Genomic DNA, 22,454 nt, shown 5'->3' on the forward strand with positions numbered 1-22,454 from the left:
AGATTCGCTTGTTCATCACTCCTGCTGAGACATCTACAGGTTCACACCGACGAGAAACCTTTTGAAATGCCCTGACTGTGGGATTTGCCACAAAGGTTCTGGGGAAATGATATCCCATCAACGTGTTCACACTGATGAGTGACGGTTCAGGTGCTCTCACTGCGGGTCTGGGTTCAGATGGTCATCTGACCTCACTGTACACCAGTGTATTCACACTGGGGAGAGGCCGTTCACCTGCTCTGAGTGTGGGACGGGATTCACTCAATTATCTCACCTACTGACATACCAGTGAGATCATAAGTGACTGCAGGGGTTGGATTCTGCTGTTATTGCTGCTGTTAATCACATCCAGGACTGAACAATGTTCATTCTGACAGTTTGAGTTTGTTTCTGCTCATTTTAATAACCCTCTAACTGTCCTGAGGTTTTATATTCTGGATCAATGTCAAGTAAATCAGTTTTGTTTCCAACACACAGTATGTTGAGTGTTTGTTTCCTCCAGGATAAGAGGAGAGTAATTGAAATCCTGTTCTCGACTGTTCCATTTCTGGGCCTTTTCTCCTTTCTTAAGAAAGATTTGTATTTTTTCGGGCCTTTTATGACACGAGGACGTCTCCAAGCACTTTACAGCCAATGAAATTCTATTGTACTGCAGTCACTGTTATAATGCAGGAAATGCAACAGATCATTTGCACACAGCAAGCTCCCACAGACAGCAATGTGATAATGTCCAGATAATCTGTATTAGTGATGTTGATTAGGTGATAAATATTGACCGCATTTGTTGACAACGCGAACGGTAGGTGGCTGTTTTGGCACATGCGCAAATACAGCATGTGTCACGAAAATTTCACAGATTGCGACTGCAGCAGCTGCCAGGACTAAAGATGGCGCTGCTCAAAGAATCACACAGAGGAAACCTAACGAACACGTGGCAGAATACAATGGCCGGAGTGAGAGAGCAGCGCAGGGGCCGGGGAGAGCAGCGTTGAGGGTGTCGGGGGGGGGGGGGGGGGGAAGAGAGGAAGGGGGAAAAAGAGAGGGGGGGAAAAGAGAGGGGGGAATAGAGAGGGAGGGGGGAAAAGAGAGGGGGGAAAGAGAGGGAGGGGGGAAAGAGAGGGAGGGGGGAAAGAGGGGGGGGAAAAGAGAGGGAGGGGGAAAGAGAGAGAGGGGGGAAAGAGAGAGAGGGGGAAAGAGAGAGAGGGGGGGAAAGAGAGGGAGGGGGGAAAGAGAGGGAGGGGGGGAAAGAGAGGGAGGGGGGAAAGAGAGTGAGGGGGGAAAGGGAGGGGTGAAAAGAGAGGGGGGAAAGAGAGGGAGGGGGAGAAAAGAGAGGGGGGAAAGAGAGGGAGGGGGGAAAAGAGAGGGGGAAAAGAGAGGGGGGGAAAAGAGAGGGGGGAAAGAGAGGGAGGGGGAGAAAAGAGAGGGGGGAAAGAGAGGGAGGGGGAAAAGAGAGGGGGAAAAGAGAGGGAGGGGGAAAAGAGAGGAAGGGGGAGAAAAGAGGGGAAAGAGAGAGGGGGAAAGAGGGGGGGAATAGAGGGAGGGGGAAAAGAGAGGGAGAGGGGGGAAAGAGGGAGGGGGTGGAAAAAGAGAGGGAGGGAGGGGGGTAAGAGAGGGAGGGAGGGGGGTAAGAGAGGGTAAGAGAGGGAGGGAGGGGGGTAAGAGAGGGAGGGAGGGGGGTAAGAGAGGGAGGGAGGGGTGGTAAGAGAGGGAGGGGGGAAAGAGAGGGAGGGAGGGGGGTAAGAGAGGGAGGGAGGGAGGGAGGGGGGTAAGAGGTAGGGAGGGAGGGAGGGGGGTAAGAGAGGGAGGGGGGAAAGAGAGGGAGGGAGGGGGTAAGAGAGGGAGGGAGGGTGGGGTAAGAGAGGGATGGAGGGGGGGTAAGAGAGGGAGGGAGGGGGGAAGAGAGGGAGGGGGGAAGAGCGGGAGTGGGGGGGGGGTGGGGGAGAGTGGGGGGGGGGAGAAGGGGAGAGAGTGGGGGGGGGGAGAAGGGGAGAGAGTGGGGGGGGGGGAGCAGCGGAGCGGAAGAGGAGTGCCTTTTTCTGTGCATGCGCCAGAAACACAACAGCAAAAGACTTACCGGCCAGTCCCTGGACCCGGCGACACCAAGGTCTTCGCACATCCGGCCCTCTCCATTCAGCCGTTCCCTCCAGCTGCGGATGCCCAATCCAGTTGCTTCTCCCCTACCTCTCCACAGTACTTCAGGCATTGCAACTGTCTGGTCCCTGCATTTTGCATGCTCCCTCTCCCCACCCCTCCATCTTCACCTCCCCCTCCCTCCCCCTCTTCACCCAACCCTCCCTCTACCTCCACCCCTCCCACTACCCCCTACAGATGACGCGGTACGCACATGCGCACACAGTCTCCTGATCTCTGCGCGTGCGCTGCGGTCCGGCTTGCCACAGACGCGTTGCGCATGCGCAGACGACATCGTCGCGTTACGTCGTCTTCCTCGGGCAACGCGCCAGGTTGGCCTCTGCGCATGCGTCAATCTTCGGATATTCACGCATGCGTCAAAGCCTCGGCGCGACTTTTTGAAAGTGGAAGGAGGAGAGGTTTCGTCAGGCATTTTATCTGAATTATTTATTCGTTTTGGAGATTTGCTTCATTTTTATTAGACACAGGAGATTGTTCCAAGGTAAGTTGCTCTGCCTTTGTAAGTTGCTTTGAAAACATTTCCATTGTCTGGGCCACCGCATGTTCTCCAGTCCCTGTTGTGAGTTGCTGTGTGCAGGCAGTACATGTGCTGCAACCTACCGTCTTAACGGTCACTTTCGTTTCACTGCAGAACTTAAAAAGGTGTGCACAACAGTAATTTCAGTGGATGGAGGGAGGCAAGCTCTGACTCTGATTTGCTTTATTTCTTTTCATGTAAAACATGCCGTCGAGAAAACAATCCTTGAGACTTAAGGTCAGCATTCAAGCAACGAAGGCAACTGGATCATGCTGCGGAGCTCATCACGATGTGGAAAGGAACATTGCATTTATGGATGAATTGGGAATGCACATTGGGATGCGCTTGGGGAACATTCACCAAGAATAGACTGAGCTCAGACTCTTGTGACTTTGCCTTCTTCACATGGACAATACAGTAGTGGAATAGAGAGCCAAGCGTTCATTCACCACAAGGCTCTCCAGGAACAATCTCTTTAGCTGTGCATAGCAGAGACTCTGCCTGTCTGTCTAACGGGAATGCTGGAAACACAACACTCATGTATCCATGCACAGCAGTGCCTCGGAAGCTTAATGAACTTAATAAAACTTCTCAATAATTAACCCCAGAATTGTTGAGGTTTTGTTTTGCATGCTATTTCCCGGACTTTACAACTGCACTTCAGATATTCAACTATGGTGGAGGGGTAGAGGGAGGGTTGGGAGAAGAGGGGGATAGAGGGTTGGGAGAAGAGGGGGATAGAGGGTTGGGTGAAGAGGGGGATGGAGGGGTGGGTGAAGGGAGGGGGATGGAGGGGTGGGTGAAGGGAGGGGGATGGAGGGGTGGGTGAAGGGAGGGGCCCCACGCTGCTCTCTCACTCGGGCCATTGTATACTGCCACGTGTTCGTTAGGTTTTCTCTGTGTGATTCTTTGAGCAGCGCCATCTTTAGTCCTGGCAGCTGCTGCAGTGGCAATCTGTGACGTTTTCGCGGCACATGCTGTATTTGCGCATGTGTCAAAACAGCGCCACCTACCGTTCGCGTTGTCAACAAATGCGGTCTTATTAACCCGCCTCCCTCTCACTGCTGGAACCGCGCTCTCTGCCTCAGACCCTGCTAGTTACGCATGCTCAGCTCACACCGCCCGGGTGATTGACGACAGTTCCGGACCAATAGGGGCGGGGCTGGAAGACTGTGCGGGCGATGAGCATGCCCCGCGGCATGTTGTCTTTCAGTCCCGCCCCCTCTTGCTATTGGTCCAGACTTGCTGTCAATCACCTGGACTTCGCCGCTGGAAGTTTTAAGTACCGAGTGCGCAGGTGCATTGCGGTGTCGTATTTAGAGCATGCGCGGTATGAATGTGGCGGATTCATGCTCAGTTCACATCACCCGCTGGCTGATTGACGGCCGCTCCGGACCAATAGGAGGAGCGGGTGCGGACCTGGAGGACCGACTGCCCGCTTGGTCCTCCAAGCCGTCCCGTTCTCCAGTCCCGCCCCCTCTTACTATTGGCCCAGAGCTGCCGTCAATCACCCGGACGTTGTGAGCTGTCACCCGTGAGGTCGGGTAAGTGCGCAAGCGCTGTGCCGAACAGCGTTTGGAGCATGCGCAGGCGAGCCGTGCGGCAACTGCGGGGCTTCTCCCGGTGACAGGCCCTGTCACTCTCCCTCTGATGCCCATCAGTCGCAGAAGGGCCTAAACTTACAGGCAGACACCGTGTGCTCCCTCTCCAGGGACGCCTGGGCAAAGATGTAGTCACAGAAGAGCGAAAGGGAGTCTGATCGGCCAACCCAATAACATGCGGTAACAGAAACTATAGAGTGGAGCGTTGGAGCCTGGGATAATGGCCATCTTTCCAGGAGGCAGTGTGCATCAGGCCGCATGCGTGGCCATCCTGGGCCAGGAAGCGGGAGGAGAGACTTGTAAATTTCTATCCTTGACTGACAGTGATGGCTTTTGTAAATTCCTTTTACAGGTACTTAGCAGGAGAGCATTTGCAGACAAGAAACTCGAATGGAACATCACATAAAGATCTGACAGAGTTACTCGATTCATCAGCAGCTGAATATCATCGGCCTTTGAACATGGAAGGAAAAAGGTTTGTCTGTTCTGTCTGTGGGAAAAGATTTCAGGTATCAGTGTGACTGGAAAAGTACTGAGATACACAAAGCCCTGGTTCGACCACACCTGGAGTATTGTGTTCAGTTCTGGCCACACATCTTAGGAAGAACTTATTGGCCTTGGAGGGAGTGCAGCGTAGATTTACCTGATGATACCTGGACTGCAATGGTTAAATTATCAGGAGAGATTACACAAATTTATCATAGTCATCACAGCACAGTAAAAGGCCATTCGTCCCTTGAGGTCCCTGCCAACCAGTCAGTCACATTGCCCGCCTCTAACTTCGTAATCCTGTAGGTTTATTTCCCTCAAGTACAAGTCCAATTTCCTTTTGAAATCATTGATCGTCTCTGCTTCCACCACCCTCGTAGGCAGCGAGTTCCAGGTCATTACCACTCGCTGTGTAAAAAAAAAAACTGCTTCCTCACATCCCCGTGTATCTCTTGCCCAAAATCTTAATCTGTGTCCCCTAATCCTTGTAACATCAGCTAAAGGAACCGCTTTTCTTTGCCTACCTATCTTAACCTGTCATAATCTTGTCCACCTCTATCAGACTTCCCCTCAATCTGCTTTGTTCCAAGGAAAAAAAACCCAGCTTCTCCAACCTAACCTTGTAATTAAATTCCCTCATTCACAGAACCATTTCTGGTAAATCTCCTCTGCATCCTCTCAAACACCTTCACATCTTCCCTAAAGCGTGGTGACCAGAAATGGATGCAATACTCTAGTTGTGGCTGAACCAGAGCTTTATAAAGGTTCAGCATAAGTTGTGCTCAAGACCTCAATTTGTGAAGCCCAAGTTCCCATATACTTTCCGAATTACTTCCTAAATATTTCCTGCCATCTTCAAAGATCTATGCACATGAACCCCAGGGTCCCTCTGTCCCTGCACACTCTTTATGACTGTGCCATTAAATATATATTGCCTCTCCCTATGTCTTTTTGAAATTGTATTGCAACACAATGGTGTATTCCCTGGAATTTGGAAGATTAAGGGGTGCTTTTAATAAAGTTTTCAAGATATTAATTAGGACTGATAGGACAGAGAGAAATTATTTCTGTTGGTTTGGAAACCTAGTACGAGGGCTCATAATATAAAAGTGAGAGGCAGACATTTCATTCATCCATGCCTGGGCCCTGTAAACCTGAGCATTAATCCACCCCTGGGTCCTGTAGATTTAAATGTTAATCTACCCCTGCTGTACGTACACTGAATTACTGCCCAGAAACTGGATTTTCAGCCTCACTAGTCTGTGCTGATGTTTATAATCCACATGAGCCTCCTTCCAATCGAATTACCTCGTCCCACCCTGTCCCCATATCCCTCTATTCCCTTCTCCCTCATAATTGTATTGAGCCTCCCCTTAAACACATCATTGCTATCTGCTTCAACCACTCCACATGGCAGTGAGTTCCACATTCTCACCACTCTCTGAGTAGAGAAATTCCTCCTAAGTTCTCTATTTGACCTGTTAATGTCTTTCTTATATTGCTGCCCCCTTGTTCTGACTGACTGATAATTTTAAAGACCTCTATCAGATCTCCTGCTAGTCTTCTCTTTTCCAGAGAAAGGAGCCCCAGCCTGCTCAATCTTGCTGGATAGTAGCATCCTCTCTGGTGACATCTTTGTAAATCTATTCTGCACTTTCTTTAGTCTTCAATATCCTTTTTTAATCTGGAGACCAGAACTGCTCACAGTCCTTCTAAGTGAGGTTCTCTATAAATGTAACATTCCCTCCCTGCTGTTACATTGTATTCCTCTAGAAAAGAACATAGGTCAGTTAGCTTGATGTCTGTCGTGGGGAATGTGTTAGAATCGATCATTGAGGAGGCTATAGCTGGGCACAGAGAAATACTCGGAATAATCAGCATGGTTTTGTGAAAGGGAAATCATGTTTACAAAGAACAGTACAGTACAGGAACAGGCCATTCGGCCCTCCAACCCTGCGCCGATCTTGATGTCTGTTCAAACTAAAACCTTCTGCACTTCCGGGGACCGGATCCCTCTATTCCCATCCTATTCATGTATTTGTCAAGATGTCTCTTGAACATCGCTATCGTACCTGCTTCCACCACCTCCCTCGGCAGCAAGTTCCAGGCACTCACCACCCTCTGTGTAAAGAACTTGCCTTTCACATCCCCTATAAACTTTGCTCCTCGGACCTTAAACCTATGTAACTGACTCTTCCACCCTGGGAAATAGCTTCTGACTATCCACTCTGTCCATGCCATTCATAACTTTGTTAACCTCTATCATGTCGCCCCTCCACCTCCGTCGTTCCAGTGAAAACAATCTGAGTTTATCCAACCTCTCCTCATAGCTAATGCCTTCCAGACCAGGCAACATCCTGGTGAACCTCTTCTGTACCCTCTCCAAAGCTTCCACGTCCATCTGGTAGTGTGGCGACCAGAATTGCACGCAATAGTCTAAGTGTAGCCTAACTAAAGTTCTGTACAGCTGCAGCATGACTTGCCAATTTTTATACTTTATGCCCCGACCGATGAAGGCAAGCATGCCATATGCCTTCTTGAAGCCCGTTGACATATTGTACTTAGATTTCCAGAAGGCATTTGACAAGGTGCCACTTAAAAGGTTACTACGCAAAGCAGGAGCTCGTGGTGTCATGGGTAATGTATTAGCATGAATAGAAGATTGGCTGGCTGGTAGAAAACAGAGTCTGATTGGCAGGATGTGACGAGTGGAGTCCCGCAGGGGTCTGTAGTGGGGCCTCAACTTTTTACAATTTATATCCATGACTTAGATGAGGGGAGAGATGGCAAGGTAGCTAAATTTGCAGATGACACAAAAATAGATAGGAAAGTATGTTGTGAAGAGGATATAAGGAGGGTGCAGACTGATCTAAATAGGTTGAATGAAAATCTGGCAGATGGAGGATAATGTGGGAAAATGTAAAGTTGTTCACTTTGGCAGGAAGAATAAAAAAGCAGAGCATTACTTAAATGGAGAACGACTGCAGAATTCCAAGGTGCAGAGGGATCTAGGTGTTCTAGTGCTATATGCAGGTTCAGCAAGTAATAAAGAAGACTAATGGAATGCTATCCTTTATTACAAGAGAAATTGAAAATAAAAGTAAGGATGTTGTGCTTCAGTTATACAGGGCATTGGTGAGACCACATCTCGAATACTGTGTGTAGTTTTGGTCTCCTTATTTAAGGAAGAATGTAGATGCGTTGGAGGCGGTTCAGAGGAGGTTTACTAGATTGATACCTGGAATGAGGGGGTTGTCTTATGAGGAAAGATTGGACAGACTGGGCTTGTTTTCACTGGAGTTTAGGAGAGTGAGGGGAGACTTGATTGAAGTTTCTAAGATCCTGAACAGTCTTGATTAGGTGGATGTGGAACGGATGTTTCATCTTGTGGGGGAGTCCAGAACTCAGGGGCACTGTTTTAAATTAAGGCTTGCCCTTTTAGGACAGAGACTAGGAGAAATGTTGTCCATTAGCGGGTTGTGTGACTTGGGAATTCACTGCCTCAGAAGATGGTGGAGGTGTGGTTGTTGAATATTTTTAAGGCGGAGGTCGATAAATTCTTGTTAGGCAACAGAATCAAAGATTGTCGGGGGTAGATGGGAGTGTGGAACTCGAGACAGAAACAGATCAGCCATGATCTTACTGAAAGGCAGAGGAGGCTTGATGGACCGAATGGCCTACTTCTGCTCTTAATTCGTATGGTCGTAACATCAGCTCTTTGTTTGCTCTCCTTTCGACTTGTGTTGCTCCTTTTAGTGATTTATGTGACTCTGTTCCCAGATCTCTTTGTTCCTCTGCTCCATTTAATTTCTTACATTCTAACCAATAACTGGCCTCCTTATTCCTCTTCCCAAAATGAACCAGTTCACTTTTCACGGTGTTGAATTTCATTTCCCATTTATCTGTCCAGTCTGCCACCCTGTTTATTGTACTTCACACCATAGTTGATGGCCCGAGCACTCGGGTTTCTTAACGTTTATTTAATAATTTCATTCATTGCCTCTCCGGCCCTAGTCTCCATGGGATGACACATAAATAATCATCCATTCAGCAATTGGAGCTTTCAATGGCGGATTAATTACCCAGGACTCCCCAGGGGTCAGAAAGTCTCTTATTAGTGACTATAGCAGCCCGATGCGCCAGTGTGGGATTGGACTGTGCTCTGAGCTTAACGCAGTGTGGGTGCTGGAGACAGTCTGAGGCAGAACAGGCGGCTCAGGAGGTGGGAAGAGATGGTGGGTGCAGGGGAGAAATTGGAGCCGTGAGTGGGCTGGGAAGCTTCAGAAACACCTGGGATCAGCCTGAGGCCCCGAATAAGAGGCCACAGGCCCTGAGTTTACCCCACGGTGACAGGCCCAGGAGACGCACTGACTGCCAACTTCAACAGGACATGGTCAGGACGCATGGATGGCCATCTTGGTAGGAACATAGGAAATAGGAGCAGGAGTAGGCCATTTGGCCCATCGAGCCTGCTCCGCCATTCAACTAGACCATGGCTGATCTTCCGAGCACCATTTTCCCACACTATCCCCATATTCCTTGATATCTTTAACAGCTAGAAAGCTTTTGATCTCTGTCTTGATCATAATCAATGACTGAGCCTTCACTGGGGTCGAGAATTCCAAAGATTCACCACCATCTGAGTGAAGAAATTCCTCCTCATCTCAGTTCTAAATGGCCTACCTCTTATAAGAACATAAGAAATAGAGCAGGAGTAGGCCATTCAGCCCCTCAAGCCTGCCCCGCCATTCAATAAGATCATGGCTGATCTGTCCCAGGCCTCAGCTCCCCTTTCGGGCCTGCTCCGCATAACCCTCGACTCCCCGGGATTTCAAAAATCTATCTACCTCCTCCTTAAATACATTTAGTGACCTAGCCTCCACAACTCTCTAAGGTAGAGAATTCCAGAGATTCACCACCCTCTGAGAGAAGAAATTCCTTCGCATCTCAGTTTTAAATGTGTGCCCCCTTATTCTGTAACTATGTCCCCTAGTTCGAGATTCCCCCACCAGTGGAAACATATTCTCAACATCTACCCTGTCAAGCCCCCTGAGAATCTTATATGTTTCAATCAGATCACCTCTCATTCTTCTAAACTCCAATGAATAAAGGTCTAACCTGTTTAGTCATTCTTGATAAGACAATCCCTTCATCCCAGGAATCAGCCTAGTGAACCTTTTCTGAACTGCCTCCAATGCCTGTATATCCTTCCTTAAATACGGGGAGCAAAACTGTTTGCAGTACTCCAGGTGTGGCCTCACCAACACCCTGTACAATTGTAACAAGACTTCCTTATTTTTAAACTCCAACCCCCTAGCAATAAAGGCCAAAAATACATTTGCCTTCCTAATTACCTGCTGCACCTGCATGCTAACCCTTTGTGTTTCATGTACAAGAACACCCAGATCCCTCTGTACTGCAGTATTTTGTAGTCTTTCTCCATCTAGATAACTTGTGGAGTTTGCAAGTTCTCCCTGTGTCTGCGTGGGTTTTCTCCGGGTGCTCCGGTTTCCTCCCACATGCCAAAGACTTGCAGGTTGATAGGTAAATTGGCCATTAGCAATTGCCCCTAGTATAGGTAGGTGGTAGGGAAATATAGGGACAGGTGGGGATGTGGTAGGAATATGGAATTAGTGTAGGATTAGTATAAATGGGTGGTTGATGGTTGGCACAGACTCGGTGGGCCGAAGGGCCTGTTTCAGTGCTGTATCTCTAAACTAAAATAATCTGCCTTTTTATTCTTCCTACCAAAGTGGATGACCTCACACTTTCCCACATTGAACTCCATCTGCCAAGTTTTTGTCCACTCACTTAACCTATCTATATACCTTTGCAGATTCTTTGTGTCCTCATCACAACATGCCTTCCCATCTATTTTCGTATCGTCAGCAAATTTGAATACACTACACTCTGTCCCTTCTTCCAAGTCATTAATATAGATAGTAAATAGTTGAGGCCCGAGGACTGATCCTTGTGGCATCCTACTAGTTACGGCTTTCCAACCTGAAAAAGACCCATTGATCCCAACTCTCTGCCTTCTGTGTGTTAGCCAATCTTCAATCCATGTCAACACATTACCCCCAATACCCTGAGCTCTTATTTTACGCAATAACCTTTTATGTGGCACCTTATCAAACACCTTCTGACAATCCAAATACACTACATTCTAGCGGTTCGCCTTTATCCACTCTGCTTGTTATATCCTCAAAGAACTGTAACAAATTTGTCAAACATGATTTCCCTTTCATAAAACCATGTTGACTGTTTGATTGCATTATGTTTTTCTAAATGTCCTGCTATTTCTTCCTTAATAATCGACTCTAGCATTTTCCCAATGACTGATGTTAAACTAACTGGTCTGTAGTTTCCTGCTTTCTGTCTCCCTTCTTTCTTGAATAGGGGTGTCACATTAGTGGTTTTCCAATCTGCTGGTACCCTACCAGAATCCAGTGAGTTTTGGTATATTATGACCAATGCCTCCACTATCTCTGCAGCCACTTCTTTTTAAACCCTTGGATTTTATCAGGTCCTGGCGACTTGTCTGCCTTTAGTCCCATCAGTTTGTCCAGCATCTTTTCCCTCGTGATAGAGATTGTTACACATTCCTCCTCCCCATTTACACCTTGCTCATCTATTATTGTCGGGATGTTTGTGTCCTCCATCGTGAAAACCGATACAAAATATTGGTTTAAATTATCTGCCGTTTCCCTGTTATTAATTCCCCAGTCTCATCCTCTTAGGGCCTCACACTTACTTTAGCTACTCTCTTCCTTTTTATATACCGGTAGAAGCTCTTACTGTTTGTTTTTATATTTCTTGCCAATTTACTCTCGATCAGTTTTCTCCCTCTTTATTAGTTTTTTAGTCATCCGCTGCTGGTTTCTAAACAATTCCCAATCCTCTGGCCTACCACTAGCTTTTGCCACATTGTACGCCTTTGTTTTTAATTTGATACTCTCCTTATCTTCCTTTGTTATCCACGGGTGGTTCATTGTTCTCATCGAGTCCTTCCTTTTAACCGGAATAAATATTTGCTGAGTGTTATGAAATATCTGCTTAAAAGTCTTCCACTGCTCATTGACTGACTTCCCCTGTAATCTATTTTCCCAGCCTGCTTTAGACAACTCTTTTTTCATACCACTGTAATTGTCCTTGTTTAAGTTGAAGACACTGGTTTGAGACCCGAGTTGCTCACCCTCAAACTGAATTTGAAATCCTACCATGTTATGGTCACTTCCCCCTAGAGGATCCTTAACTACAAGATCTCTTATTAATCCTATCTCATTACACGTAACCAAATCTAAAATAGCCTGTTCCCGGGTAGGTTCTGCAACATATTGTTCTAAGAAACAATCCCTGATGCACTCTACAAATTCGTCTTCCATGCTACCCATGCCAATTTGATTTGTCCAGTCTATATGCAGATTAAAATCACCCATGATAATTGCAGTGCCCTTCTTACACACCTCCATTATTTCCTGATTAATATTTTGTCCTACAGAGGGGTCCTATAGACCACTCCCACCCGTGATATCTTTCTCTTGCTATTCCTTATTTCCACCCAATCTGATTCTACATGCCGATTTATTACACCTATATCATTACTCACAACTGCACTGATCCCTTCCTTTAATAATAAAGCTACCCCACCTCCTTTTCCTTTCTGCCTATTCTTCCGGAACATCGTATATCCTTGATCATTGAGTTTCCACTCCTGGTCATCCTGTAACCACGTCTCTGTAATAGCTATCAAATCATATTCATTTATTTCTATCTGTGCCATCAGCTCATCTATCTTGTTACAAATGCTACGTGCATTCAGATAAGGAGCCTTAAGCTTTGACTTTTCACCATTTTTACCTACTCTGGTTCTAATTTCTGCTGTACTCTTATGCTTGTATTCTCTGTCCCTTCCTGTCACACCCTCATTGATGTATGCCCCTTTCACTACCCTGCACCTCTGCTCTCTCATTGCTTTTCGACTTTTTAAACTTCCTTTCAATTGCACCCTTTCCCGCCCCCCCCACCCCCCCTACACTATGTAGTTTAAAGCCTTATGTACAACCCTAGTTATACGATTCGCCAGGACCCTGGTCCCAGCATGGTTCAAGTAAAGGCCATTCCAACAGAACACCTCTCTCTTTCCCCAGTACTGGTGCCTCTATGAGATCACCTCTCATTCTTCTAAATTCTAAAGAATAGAGGCTGAGTCTCGTCATAGGACAATCCCACCACCCCAGGAATCAGTCTGGTGAACTTTGCACTCCCTCTATGACCAGTATATCCTTCCTTCCGTAAGGAGAGCAAAACTGTACACAATACTGCAGGTGTGGTCTCACCAAGGTTCGATACAATTACAGCAAGACGTCTTTGCATCTGGACTCAAATCCTCTTGCAATAAAGGCCAACATACCATTTGCCTTCCTAATTGCTTGCTGCACCTGCATGTTAGCTTTCAGTGAGTTATGAACCGGGACAGTCAGGTCCTTTTCGACATCAACACTTCCCAGTCTGTCACTGTTTAAGAAATGCTCTGCATTTCTGTTTTTCCTATTAAAGTGGATAACTTTATATTTTTCCACATTATATTCCGTCTGCCATGTTCTTGCCCACTCACTTCCTCTCACAACTCTCATTCCCACCTAGTTTTGTGTCATCAGCAAACTTGGAAATATTACATTTAATGCCTGCATACAAATCATTGATACAGATTGTGAATAGCTGGGGTCCAAGCACTGATCCTTGCAGTACCCTCTAGTCACAGACTGCCAACCTGAAAATGGCCTGTTTATTCCTACTCTCTGTTTTCTGTCCATTAACTAGCCCAATCAGATCATTATTATCCAAGTGTCCATTTATCAGTCCTTGAGAATAGATTCTACATTTTCCCTACTACTGATGCCAGGCTAACAAGTCTGTAGTTCCCTGTTTTCTCTCGGCCTCCTTGCTTAAATAGTGAGGTTAAATTTGCTACCTTCCAATCTTCAGGAACTATTTCAGAGTCTATAGAATTTTGGAAGATGATCACCAATGCATCTCCTGTCTCTCCAGCCACCTCTTTCAATATTCTGGGATCTAGATCATAAAGTCCAGGGGATTTATCAACTGTCAGTCCCATTAATTTCTCCAATACTACTTTTTTACAAATACTAATTTAATTCAGTTCCTTATTCTCACTAGTCCCTTGGTTCTCTAGTATTCCTGGGAGCTTTTCTGTATCTTCCTCCGTGAAGACAGACACCAAGTATTTGTTTAGTTTCTCTGCCATTTTCTTATTCCCCATTATAAATTCCCCTGTCTCCCCCTGTCTCTGCCTGTAATGGGCCCACACTTGTCTTTGCTGATCTTTTCCTTTTAACATACCCATGGAAACACTTACAGTCTGTTTTTGTTTCTTGCTAGTTTACTTTCATATTCTAATTTCTCTGTCAGTTTCTTGGTCCTCCTTTGCTGAATTGTAAAATGTTCCCAATCCTCAAGCTTACTACGTTTTTTGGTAACTTTATAAGCCTCTTCCTTTGATCTAATACAATCTTTAACTTCTCCTGTTAGCCAGGGTGGGATCACTTTTCCTGCTGAGTTTTTGTGCCTCAAAGGAATGTAAATTTGTTGTAAAGCTTGTATTAATTCTTTAAATGTTAGCCATTGCCTGTCTATTGTCATAACTTCTAATGTAGTTTCCTAATCTACCACAGTCAACCTGAATATCATCAGATTTTGAACATGGAAGGAAAAAGCACTGATCACAGTGGAGAGAAACTGTACACGTGTTCTGTGTGTGGACAAGGTTTCAGCCGATCATCAGGCCTTTCGAAACACAAGTGCAGCCGCACTGGGGAGAAACAGTGTAAACATGGGGACTCTGGAAAGGGACTTAATTATCCAATTGAGCTGGAAACTCATCCAAGCAGTCACACCTTGGAGAGGCCGTTCACCTGCTCAGTTTGTGGCAAGGGATTCACAAAATCATCCAACTTGCTGATACACCAGCTAATTCATACTGGGGAGAGGCCGTTCAGCTGCTCAGAGTGTGGGAGGGGATTCACTCAGTCATCCACCCTGCTGAGACACCGGCGAGTTCACACTGATGACAGACCTTTTGCATGTCCGTATTGTGGGAATTGCTATAAAAGCTCCCAGAGACTGATGTCCCATCAACGTGTTCACACAGACGAGAGACCGTTCAGCTGTTCTCACTGTGGGGCTGGGTTCAGGCGATCAGACCAGCTCACTGCACACCAGCGCACTCACACTGGAGAGAGACCATTCACCTGCTCAGAGTGTGGGGAGGGATTCACTCAGTCATCCACCCTGCTGAGACACAGGCGAGTTCACACTGATGATAGGCCTTTTGAATGCCCAGACTGTGGGAGTTCCTATAAAAGTTCAGGGGAACTGATTTCTCATCAACGTGTTCACACTGACGAGAGACCGTTCAGGTGCTCTTACTGTGGATCTGGGTTCAGACGATCATCTGATCTCACTGTACACCAGCGAGTTCACGCTGGGGAGAGGCCGTTCACCTGCTCCGTGTGTGGGAAGGGATTCATTAATTCATCTAGCCTACTGAGACACCAGCGAGTTCACAAGTAAGTACAATGATTGGATTCTGCTGTTAATCGCCTCCAAGACTGAACCATGTTCATTGAGGTCTGTTTCTGCTGATGTTAATAAACTTCAGCCCAGTTATACGGGTTAATATTCTGGATAAAATTCAAATAAATAAGCTTTATGTTGAACAGTGTGTCAAGTCTTATTACTATCTCAAACGAATGTTATCTCCTCTAGAAGTGCTCTCCCTCTCCCCGTCTCCTCCAACAAGTGTGAAGAGTTCATGGTCTCTCTGTCACTCAGATTGAGACCATCTGATCAGCTGCCTCTGCTGCTTCCCTCCCTCCCACTACCACTATCCCACTGGAACATACTGTCTAACATTCCTGTGTTTTTTGAGAGTTGAAGTTTGCGGAGGTGTAGAGGGCCCACAGGATCACCAGAAATCACATGATCCACGGATCTCCAGGTCAGAAGTACTTGGGGAAGTGAACAGAGGAAACTGCTTTTTTTTTTCAAGTCTGAGAGATCCGGCCCATCGAAATGGGAGGAATTTGGGACTTTTGACGGCAAAGGATTTCATCATCAAAAAGGACTGCGGAATGTATAAGTGCGGTGTGAGATGTGCAAGCGATGTTTGCAGTTTTCCCTTCGTGCTTAATAACCAGTGTTTCCTGTCTCCTATCTTTGTTTCTACTGCTCCTGCATTCAGACGATCCCATTGCTATTTCTGTGCTCACCCTTCACTCGTAATTTTCCTTCTTATTTTCTTCTCTATACTTTTTCCTTACTCCATTTCCTGTCTGCTTTAAATCTCTGCATCCCGATTATTTAGACTTTGTTTCCAAAGTTGATAAGGATGTAAGAAGTGCCATGCAGCATGATATATAGCATGATTTCAGTGGTGGGGGGGAAGATTACTAAACACAATGCAATATTTCCAACTGTTTAACATCAGAACATGAAGCTGAGATCTCCGATGTTTCAGCAAGAATTCATTCTGAAGGAGTTTCATCCAAAACAGTAATCATTAATTTATCTCTTTTAAACTATGATTGACCTGCTGTGTATTTCCCCAGGTTTGTGTTCATTTCAGTTTTTTCTTTGTTATCTCTGCTAATACATATTCTTCCTGTAACACTGAAATCCGGAGGCTTTTCAGTCAGAAAAAGTCAACACCTAACAGGTACACAGAAGGACTCAAAATGTTCTGAACTTTTTACATCAATAGACAAAGATCACACGAGGGGTTTACACAGAGAAGTACTTTACTCTAAGAGCAGAGATGGTCAAACTATATCCCAAAGTTCAGATCTGGCCCTGGGCTATGGGCTATCAGACCCACACACATGAAGCACCATTGCCGATTGCTCCTCACTCCCTCAGCACAGCTCCTGGCCACGCCCTGCTCTTCAGTGCCTCCTGTGGCATTGCTGGTCCCCAAGTACTGTTGCTACTGTATCCAGTGAGCAAACACAGCTCCACGCTGTGTACAGGAATCCCTTCTGACAATGGGCAGTGACATTCAGTCACTGAAAGCACATGAGCAAGGATGTAAGAAATAGTGGGGACATGGAAGAAGCAGGAGATGAAAACTGTGGTGACAGCAAGAAAGTGACCGGATGATGTTGGAGACAGGAAGAAAAGAGTCTGTGTGAAATTGGAGGGAGGGGGAAGGTGTGTCAGTGTGAAATTGGAGGGAGGGAGAAGGAGTGTCAGTGTGAAATTGGAGGGAGGGGGATGGAGTGTTAGTGTGAGATTAGAGGGAGGGGGAAGGAGTGTCAGTGTGAAATTGGAGGGAGGGGGAAGGAGTGTCAGTGTGAAATTGGAGGGAGGGAGAAGGAGTGTCAGTGTGAAATTGGAGGGAGGGGGATGGAGTGTTAATGTGAAATTGGAGGGAGGGGGATGGAGTGTCAGTGTGAAATTGGAGGGAGGGGGATGGAGTGTTAGTGTGAAATTGGAGGGAGGGGGAAGGAGTGTCAGTGTGAAATTGGAGGGAGGGGGAAGGAGTGTCAGTGTGAAATTGGAAGGAGGGGGAACAGTGTCAGTGTGAAATTGGAGGGAGGGGGAATGGGGTGTCATTGTGAAATTGGAGGTGGGGAAGGAGTGTCAGTGTGAAATTGGAGGTGGGGAAGGAGTGTCAGTGTGAAATTGGAGGGAGGGGGAAGGAGTGTGAGTGTGAAATTGGAGGGAGGGGGAAGGAGTGTCAGTGTGAAATTGGAGGGAGGGGGAAGGAGTGTCAGTGTGAAATTGGAGGGAGGGGGAAGGAGTGTCAGTGTGAAATTGGAAGGAGGGGGAACAGTGTCAGTGTGAAATTGGAGGGAGGGGGAATGGGGTGTCATTGTGAAATTGGAGGTGGGGAAGGAGTGTCAGTGTGAAATTGGAGGTGGGGAAGGAGTGTCAGTGTGAAATTGGAGGGAGGGGGAAGGAGTGTGAGTGTGAAATTGGAGGGAGGGGGAAGGAGTGTCAGTGTGAAATTGGAGGGAGGGGGAAGGAGTGTCAGTGTGAAATTGGAGGGAGGGGGAGGAGTGTCAGTGTGAAATTGGAGGGAGGGGGAAGGAGTGTCAGTGTGAAATTGGAGCGAAAGTGGACTGGATCAGAGACGTGAAGGTAATTCAGTGGCAGAACTGTAGGTGGCATTCGAAGGCGAGATTTAAGGGATTCGGAGCAAACATGTTCCCACAAAGAAAAAGGTGAGACGACCAAATCTAGAGCCCCATGGATGTTTAGGAGCCTACAGAGTAATCAGGCAGAAAAGGAAAGCTTATGTCCGACATTGAGAACTGAATACTCCAGAAAGCCGAGAGGAGTATAGAAAGCGGAAGGGTGAAATCGAACAGGAAATTAGGAAATGAAAGAGAGGGCATGAAAAAATATTGGCAAGCAAAAACAAGGTGAACCCAAAGATGTTTTATCAATACATTAAGAATAAGAGTATAACTAAGGAGAGAGTAGGGCACATCAAGGACCAAAAAGAGATCCTGTGTGTAGGGGCAGAGGATATTGGTATGGTTCTTAATGAATACTTTGTGTCTCTATTCACAAAAGAGCAGACGATGCTGATGTTGTAGTTAAGGAGGAAGAGTGTGAAGTATTGGATCTGATAAACATAGGGAGTGAGGAAGTATTAATGGGATTAGCATCCTTGAAAGTTGATAATTCACCAGGGCCAGATGAAGTGTTCAAAGAAGCAAGAGAGGAAATAGCAGAGGGTCTGACCATCATTTTCCAGTCCTCACTGGATACAGGTGTGGTGCCGGAGGATTGGAGAACTGCTAATGTTGTACCTCTGTTTAAAAAGGGAGCGATGTATAGACTGAATAATTACAGGCCAGTCAGTAGTGGGCAAATTATTAGAATCTATTCTGAGAGACAGGATAAACTGTCACTTAGAAAGGCACAGGTTAATCAAGGATAGTCAGCATGGACTTGTTGAGGGAAGATCTTGTTTGACCAACTTGATCGAACTTTTTGGAGAAGTAACAAGGAAGATAGATGAAGGTAGTGCAGTTGATGTGATCTACATGGATTTTAACAAGGCCTTTTACAAAGTCCCACATGGCAGACTGGTTAAATAAATAAAATGCCATGGGATCCAGAGAAATGCAGCAAGGTGGATACAAAATTGGTTCAGTGGCAGGAAACAAAGGGTAGTTGTTGATGGCTGTTTTAGCGACTGCAGGGCTGTTTCCAGTGGCATTACATAGGTTTCAGTACTAGGCCCCCTGCTTTTTGTGGTATATATTAACGATTTGGGCGTAGATGTAGAGGACATGATCAAGAAGTTTGTAGACGACACAAAGATTGGCCGTGTGGTAGATAGCGAGGAGGATAGCTGTAGGCTGCAGGAAGATATTGATGGTCTGGTCAGATGGGCAGAAAAGTGGCAAATGGAATTTAACTTGGAGAAGTGTGAGGTGATGCAGTTGGGGAGGTCAAACAAGGCAAAGGAATACAGGATTAATGGGAAAATACTGAGAAGTGCAGAGGAAGTAAAGGACCTTGGAGTGAATGTCAATAGATCCCTGAAGGTAGCAGGACAGGTAGATAAGGTGGTTAAGAAGGCATATGGAATCCTTTCCTTTATTAGCCAAGGTATAGAATACAAAAGGAGGGAGGTTATGCTGGAACTGTACAACTCATTGGTTAGGCCACAACTTGAGTTCTGTGTGCAGTTCTGGTCACCCCATTACAGAAAGGATGTAATTGCACTAGAGAGGGTACAGAGGAGATTTACGAGGAAGTTGCCAGGACTGGAAAAATTCAGCTTTGAGGAAAGATTGGATAGGCTGGGGTTGTTCTCCTTGGAACAGAGAAGGTTGAGAGGAGATCTGATTGAAATGTACAAAATTGTGAGGGGCCTGGATAGAGTGGAGGTAAAGAGTCTATTCAAAGAACAAAGAAAATTACAGCACAGGAACAGGCCCTTCAGCCCTCCAAGCCTGCGCCGATCCAGATCCTCTATCTAAACATGTCGCCTATTTTCTAAGGGTCTGTATCTCTTTGCTTCCTGCCCATTCATGTATCTGTCTGGATACATCTTAGAAGACGCTATCGTGCCCGCGTCTACCACCTCCGCTGGCAAAGCGTTCCAGGCACCCACCACCCTCTGCGTAAAGAACTTTCCACGCATATCCCCCCTAAACTTTTCCCTTCTCACTTTGAACTCGTGACCCCTAGTAATTGAATCCCCCACTCTGGGAAAAAGCTTCTTGCTATCCACCTGTCTATACCTCTCATAATTTTGTACACCTCACCTTAGAAGGGAGGTCAGTGACAAGGGGGCATAGACTTAAAGTGATTGGTCGAAAAATTAGAGGGGAGATAAGGAAAAACTTTTTCACCCAGAGGGTGGTGATGGTCTGGAACTCACTACCTGAAAGGGTAGTTGAGGCAGAGACCCTCAACTCATTCAAAAGGAGTCTGGAAATGCACCGCAATTGCCGTAATCTGCAGGGCTATGGACCGAATGCTGGAAGGTGGGATTAGAATAGGTGGATTGTTTTTCGGCTGGCACAGACACGATGGGCCAAATGGCATCTTTCTATGCTTTAAACTTTCTATGATTCTGTGGTTCTACGCCCCGCATCACCCACTTCATCTCCAGACATCACATAGCTCTAATTAAAGTAACACTGCACATGCTCCAGCTACAATCCAGCACTGCGCCTGGGTGCTGACCTCTTGCAGTGTGAATAGGGCCCATTCAATTTCGTGTTGAATGTTGGGGAATAGCCCCACCATTGAAAGTCCAAGGCCAGTCTCAGCCATGTAGGCCACCCTTTATTCCTTTACTGTTTGTGGGATCTTGCTGTGCACAGCTTGGGCTGCCCACGTTATCTTACATTACAAAGTGAATACACATTTTAAAGATGTTTAATTGGCTGTAAACGCTTTGGAACACCGAGGTCAGGAAAGGTGCTGTATAAATACACGGTCATAGGTAATCCAGCAGCTTCATGGTCACTTCTACTGATAATCAGTTTTTTTATTTCCAGATTTTGACTTCCAATTCTCAAATTGCTATGGCAGGATTCAAACTCTCAGCCCCTGGATTAATGTAACAGAACCACAGTGGCGCAGTGGTTAGCACCGCAGCCTCACAGCTCCAGCGACCTGGGTTCAATTCTGGGTACTGTCTGTGTGGAGTTTGCAAGTTCTCCCTGTGTCTGCGTGGGTTTCCTCCAGGTGCTCCGGTTTCCTCCCACAAGCCAAAAGACTTGCAGGTTGGTAGGTAAATTGGCCATTATAAATTGCCCCTAGTATAGGTAGGTGGTAGGGAAATATAGGGACAGATGGGGATGTGGTAGGAATATGGGATTAGTGTAGGATTAGTATATATGGGTGGTTGATGGTCGGCACAGACTCGGTGGGCCGAAGGGCCTGTTTCAGTGCTGTATAACTAAACTAAACCAAGTTTTGCTCAACTGAGTGCTACACGACAGAGTGCTTAACTCAGGAATCTGGTAAGTGTAGGAACTTCAAGGGTTGATCTCTTTCTAAAGTCTAGTCAAGTATGCATTTAGCATTTAACTTAACTTTAGCATTAAATTGTACTTTCTTTCAGTCTTAGTGGTAAACAAGCTGCTTGCTTGTTTCAGTTGCAGAGTTAATTCCTTAGGTAGCTGGTTAGAACTAGTTCCCTAGTCAGCAGGTCTGACTCGGGTCTCTGGAATCTAGCTAGTATAAATACAGGAGGTTTTGCTAACGCACAAAGTTCTGCTTGACTGAGTGCTGAACTCAGGAATTTGCTAAGTGTGGGAATTTGGTGCAATGAGGGAGGAGATGCTGTTCTGGTCTTTTAAAGAACAAGCAGTGATCCAAGAGAGGGAGCTGGAGTCAGTGAGACCTGAGAGCTGAAGCCCAAAGGCATCAATTAGGGAGCAGGTAGATGACTGGTCAGTTTTAAGTTTTGTATCCCCCTTCTAAACAGGGGCAGTAGTTAAACTGGTACTGGGGAGATCTAGTATGGTATTAAATTTGTAGGTTAACTAATTGCATTTCTTAATGTAACTATAAATTATCATTTATGTTTCTAAACTTGAAAGCTAATTAGTTAAATAAAACAAATTAGAGATGGCAGGACAGGTGATGTGTTGCAGCTGTAACATGTGGGAGCCAGTAGATGCAGCTTGAGGAACTTCAGCTCAGAGTTGATGAGCTACAGTCTGAGATTCAGACTCTGAGACACATCAGGGAAGGGGAAAGTCACCTGGACACTTTGTTTCAGGAGGCAGTCACACCCCTGAGGCTCGGTACTTCAGATTTGGTCAAGTGAATGGGCAACAAGGTGGTGGGATGGATTATAATGTGGGGAAGAATAGGAAAGCAGAATATTTTTTAAAAGGCATGAAACTTGTAACTATTGATGTTCGGAGAGACCAGGGTGTACTTGTAGAAGGAACACCAAGATTAGCATGCAGTTCCCTTCACCACCACCTTCTCAAGGACAATTAGGAAAGGGCAATAAGTGCCCAAATCCCATGATTGAATACCTACACTAGAGGCAATTTACAATGGTCAATTTACCTATCAACCTGCAAGTCTTTGACTGTGGGAGGAAACCAGAGCACCCGGCAGAAACCCACACGGTCACAGGGAGAGCTTGCAAACTCCAGTACCCAGAACCGAACCTGGGTATGGAG

The 22,454-nt window shown here is 46.2% G+C and overlaps 1 protein-coding gene across 3 annotated transcripts; it reads left to right on the top strand.

Annotated features, from left to right (window-relative positions):
- The first annotated feature begins 4,242 nt into the window (after positions 1-4,242).
- LOC137349266 (zinc finger protein 135-like) lies at positions 4,243-15,497 on the top strand. Of its 3 annotated transcripts, XM_068014789.1 has the most exons (3): positions 4,243-4,449; positions 4,622-4,744; positions 14,454-15,497. In XM_068014789.1, the coding sequence occupies exons 1-3, from the start codon at positions 4,445-4,447 to the stop codon at positions 15,349-15,351; spliced, it is 1,026 nt and encodes a 341-aa protein (XP_067870890.1). In that variant the 5' UTR covers positions 4,243-4,444; the 3' UTR covers positions 15,352-15,497. The 3 variants fall into 3 exon arrangements, with proteins under 3 accessions (XP_067870890.1, XP_067870889.1, XP_067870891.1); XM_068014788.1 differs by having other exon boundaries at positions 4,243-4,744; XM_068014790.1 differs by lacking the exon at positions 4,243-4,449 and having other exon boundaries at positions 4,653-4,778.
- Positions 15,498-22,454: the final 6,957 nt, after the last annotated feature.

This window comes from Heterodontus francisci, chromosome 34 (assembly GCF_036365525.1).
Source record: "Heterodontus francisci isolate sHetFra1 chromosome 34, sHetFra1.hap1, whole genome shotgun sequence".
Classification (NCBI taxonomy): Eukaryota; Metazoa; Chordata; class Chondrichthyes; order Heterodontiformes; family Heterodontidae; genus Heterodontus; species Heterodontus francisci.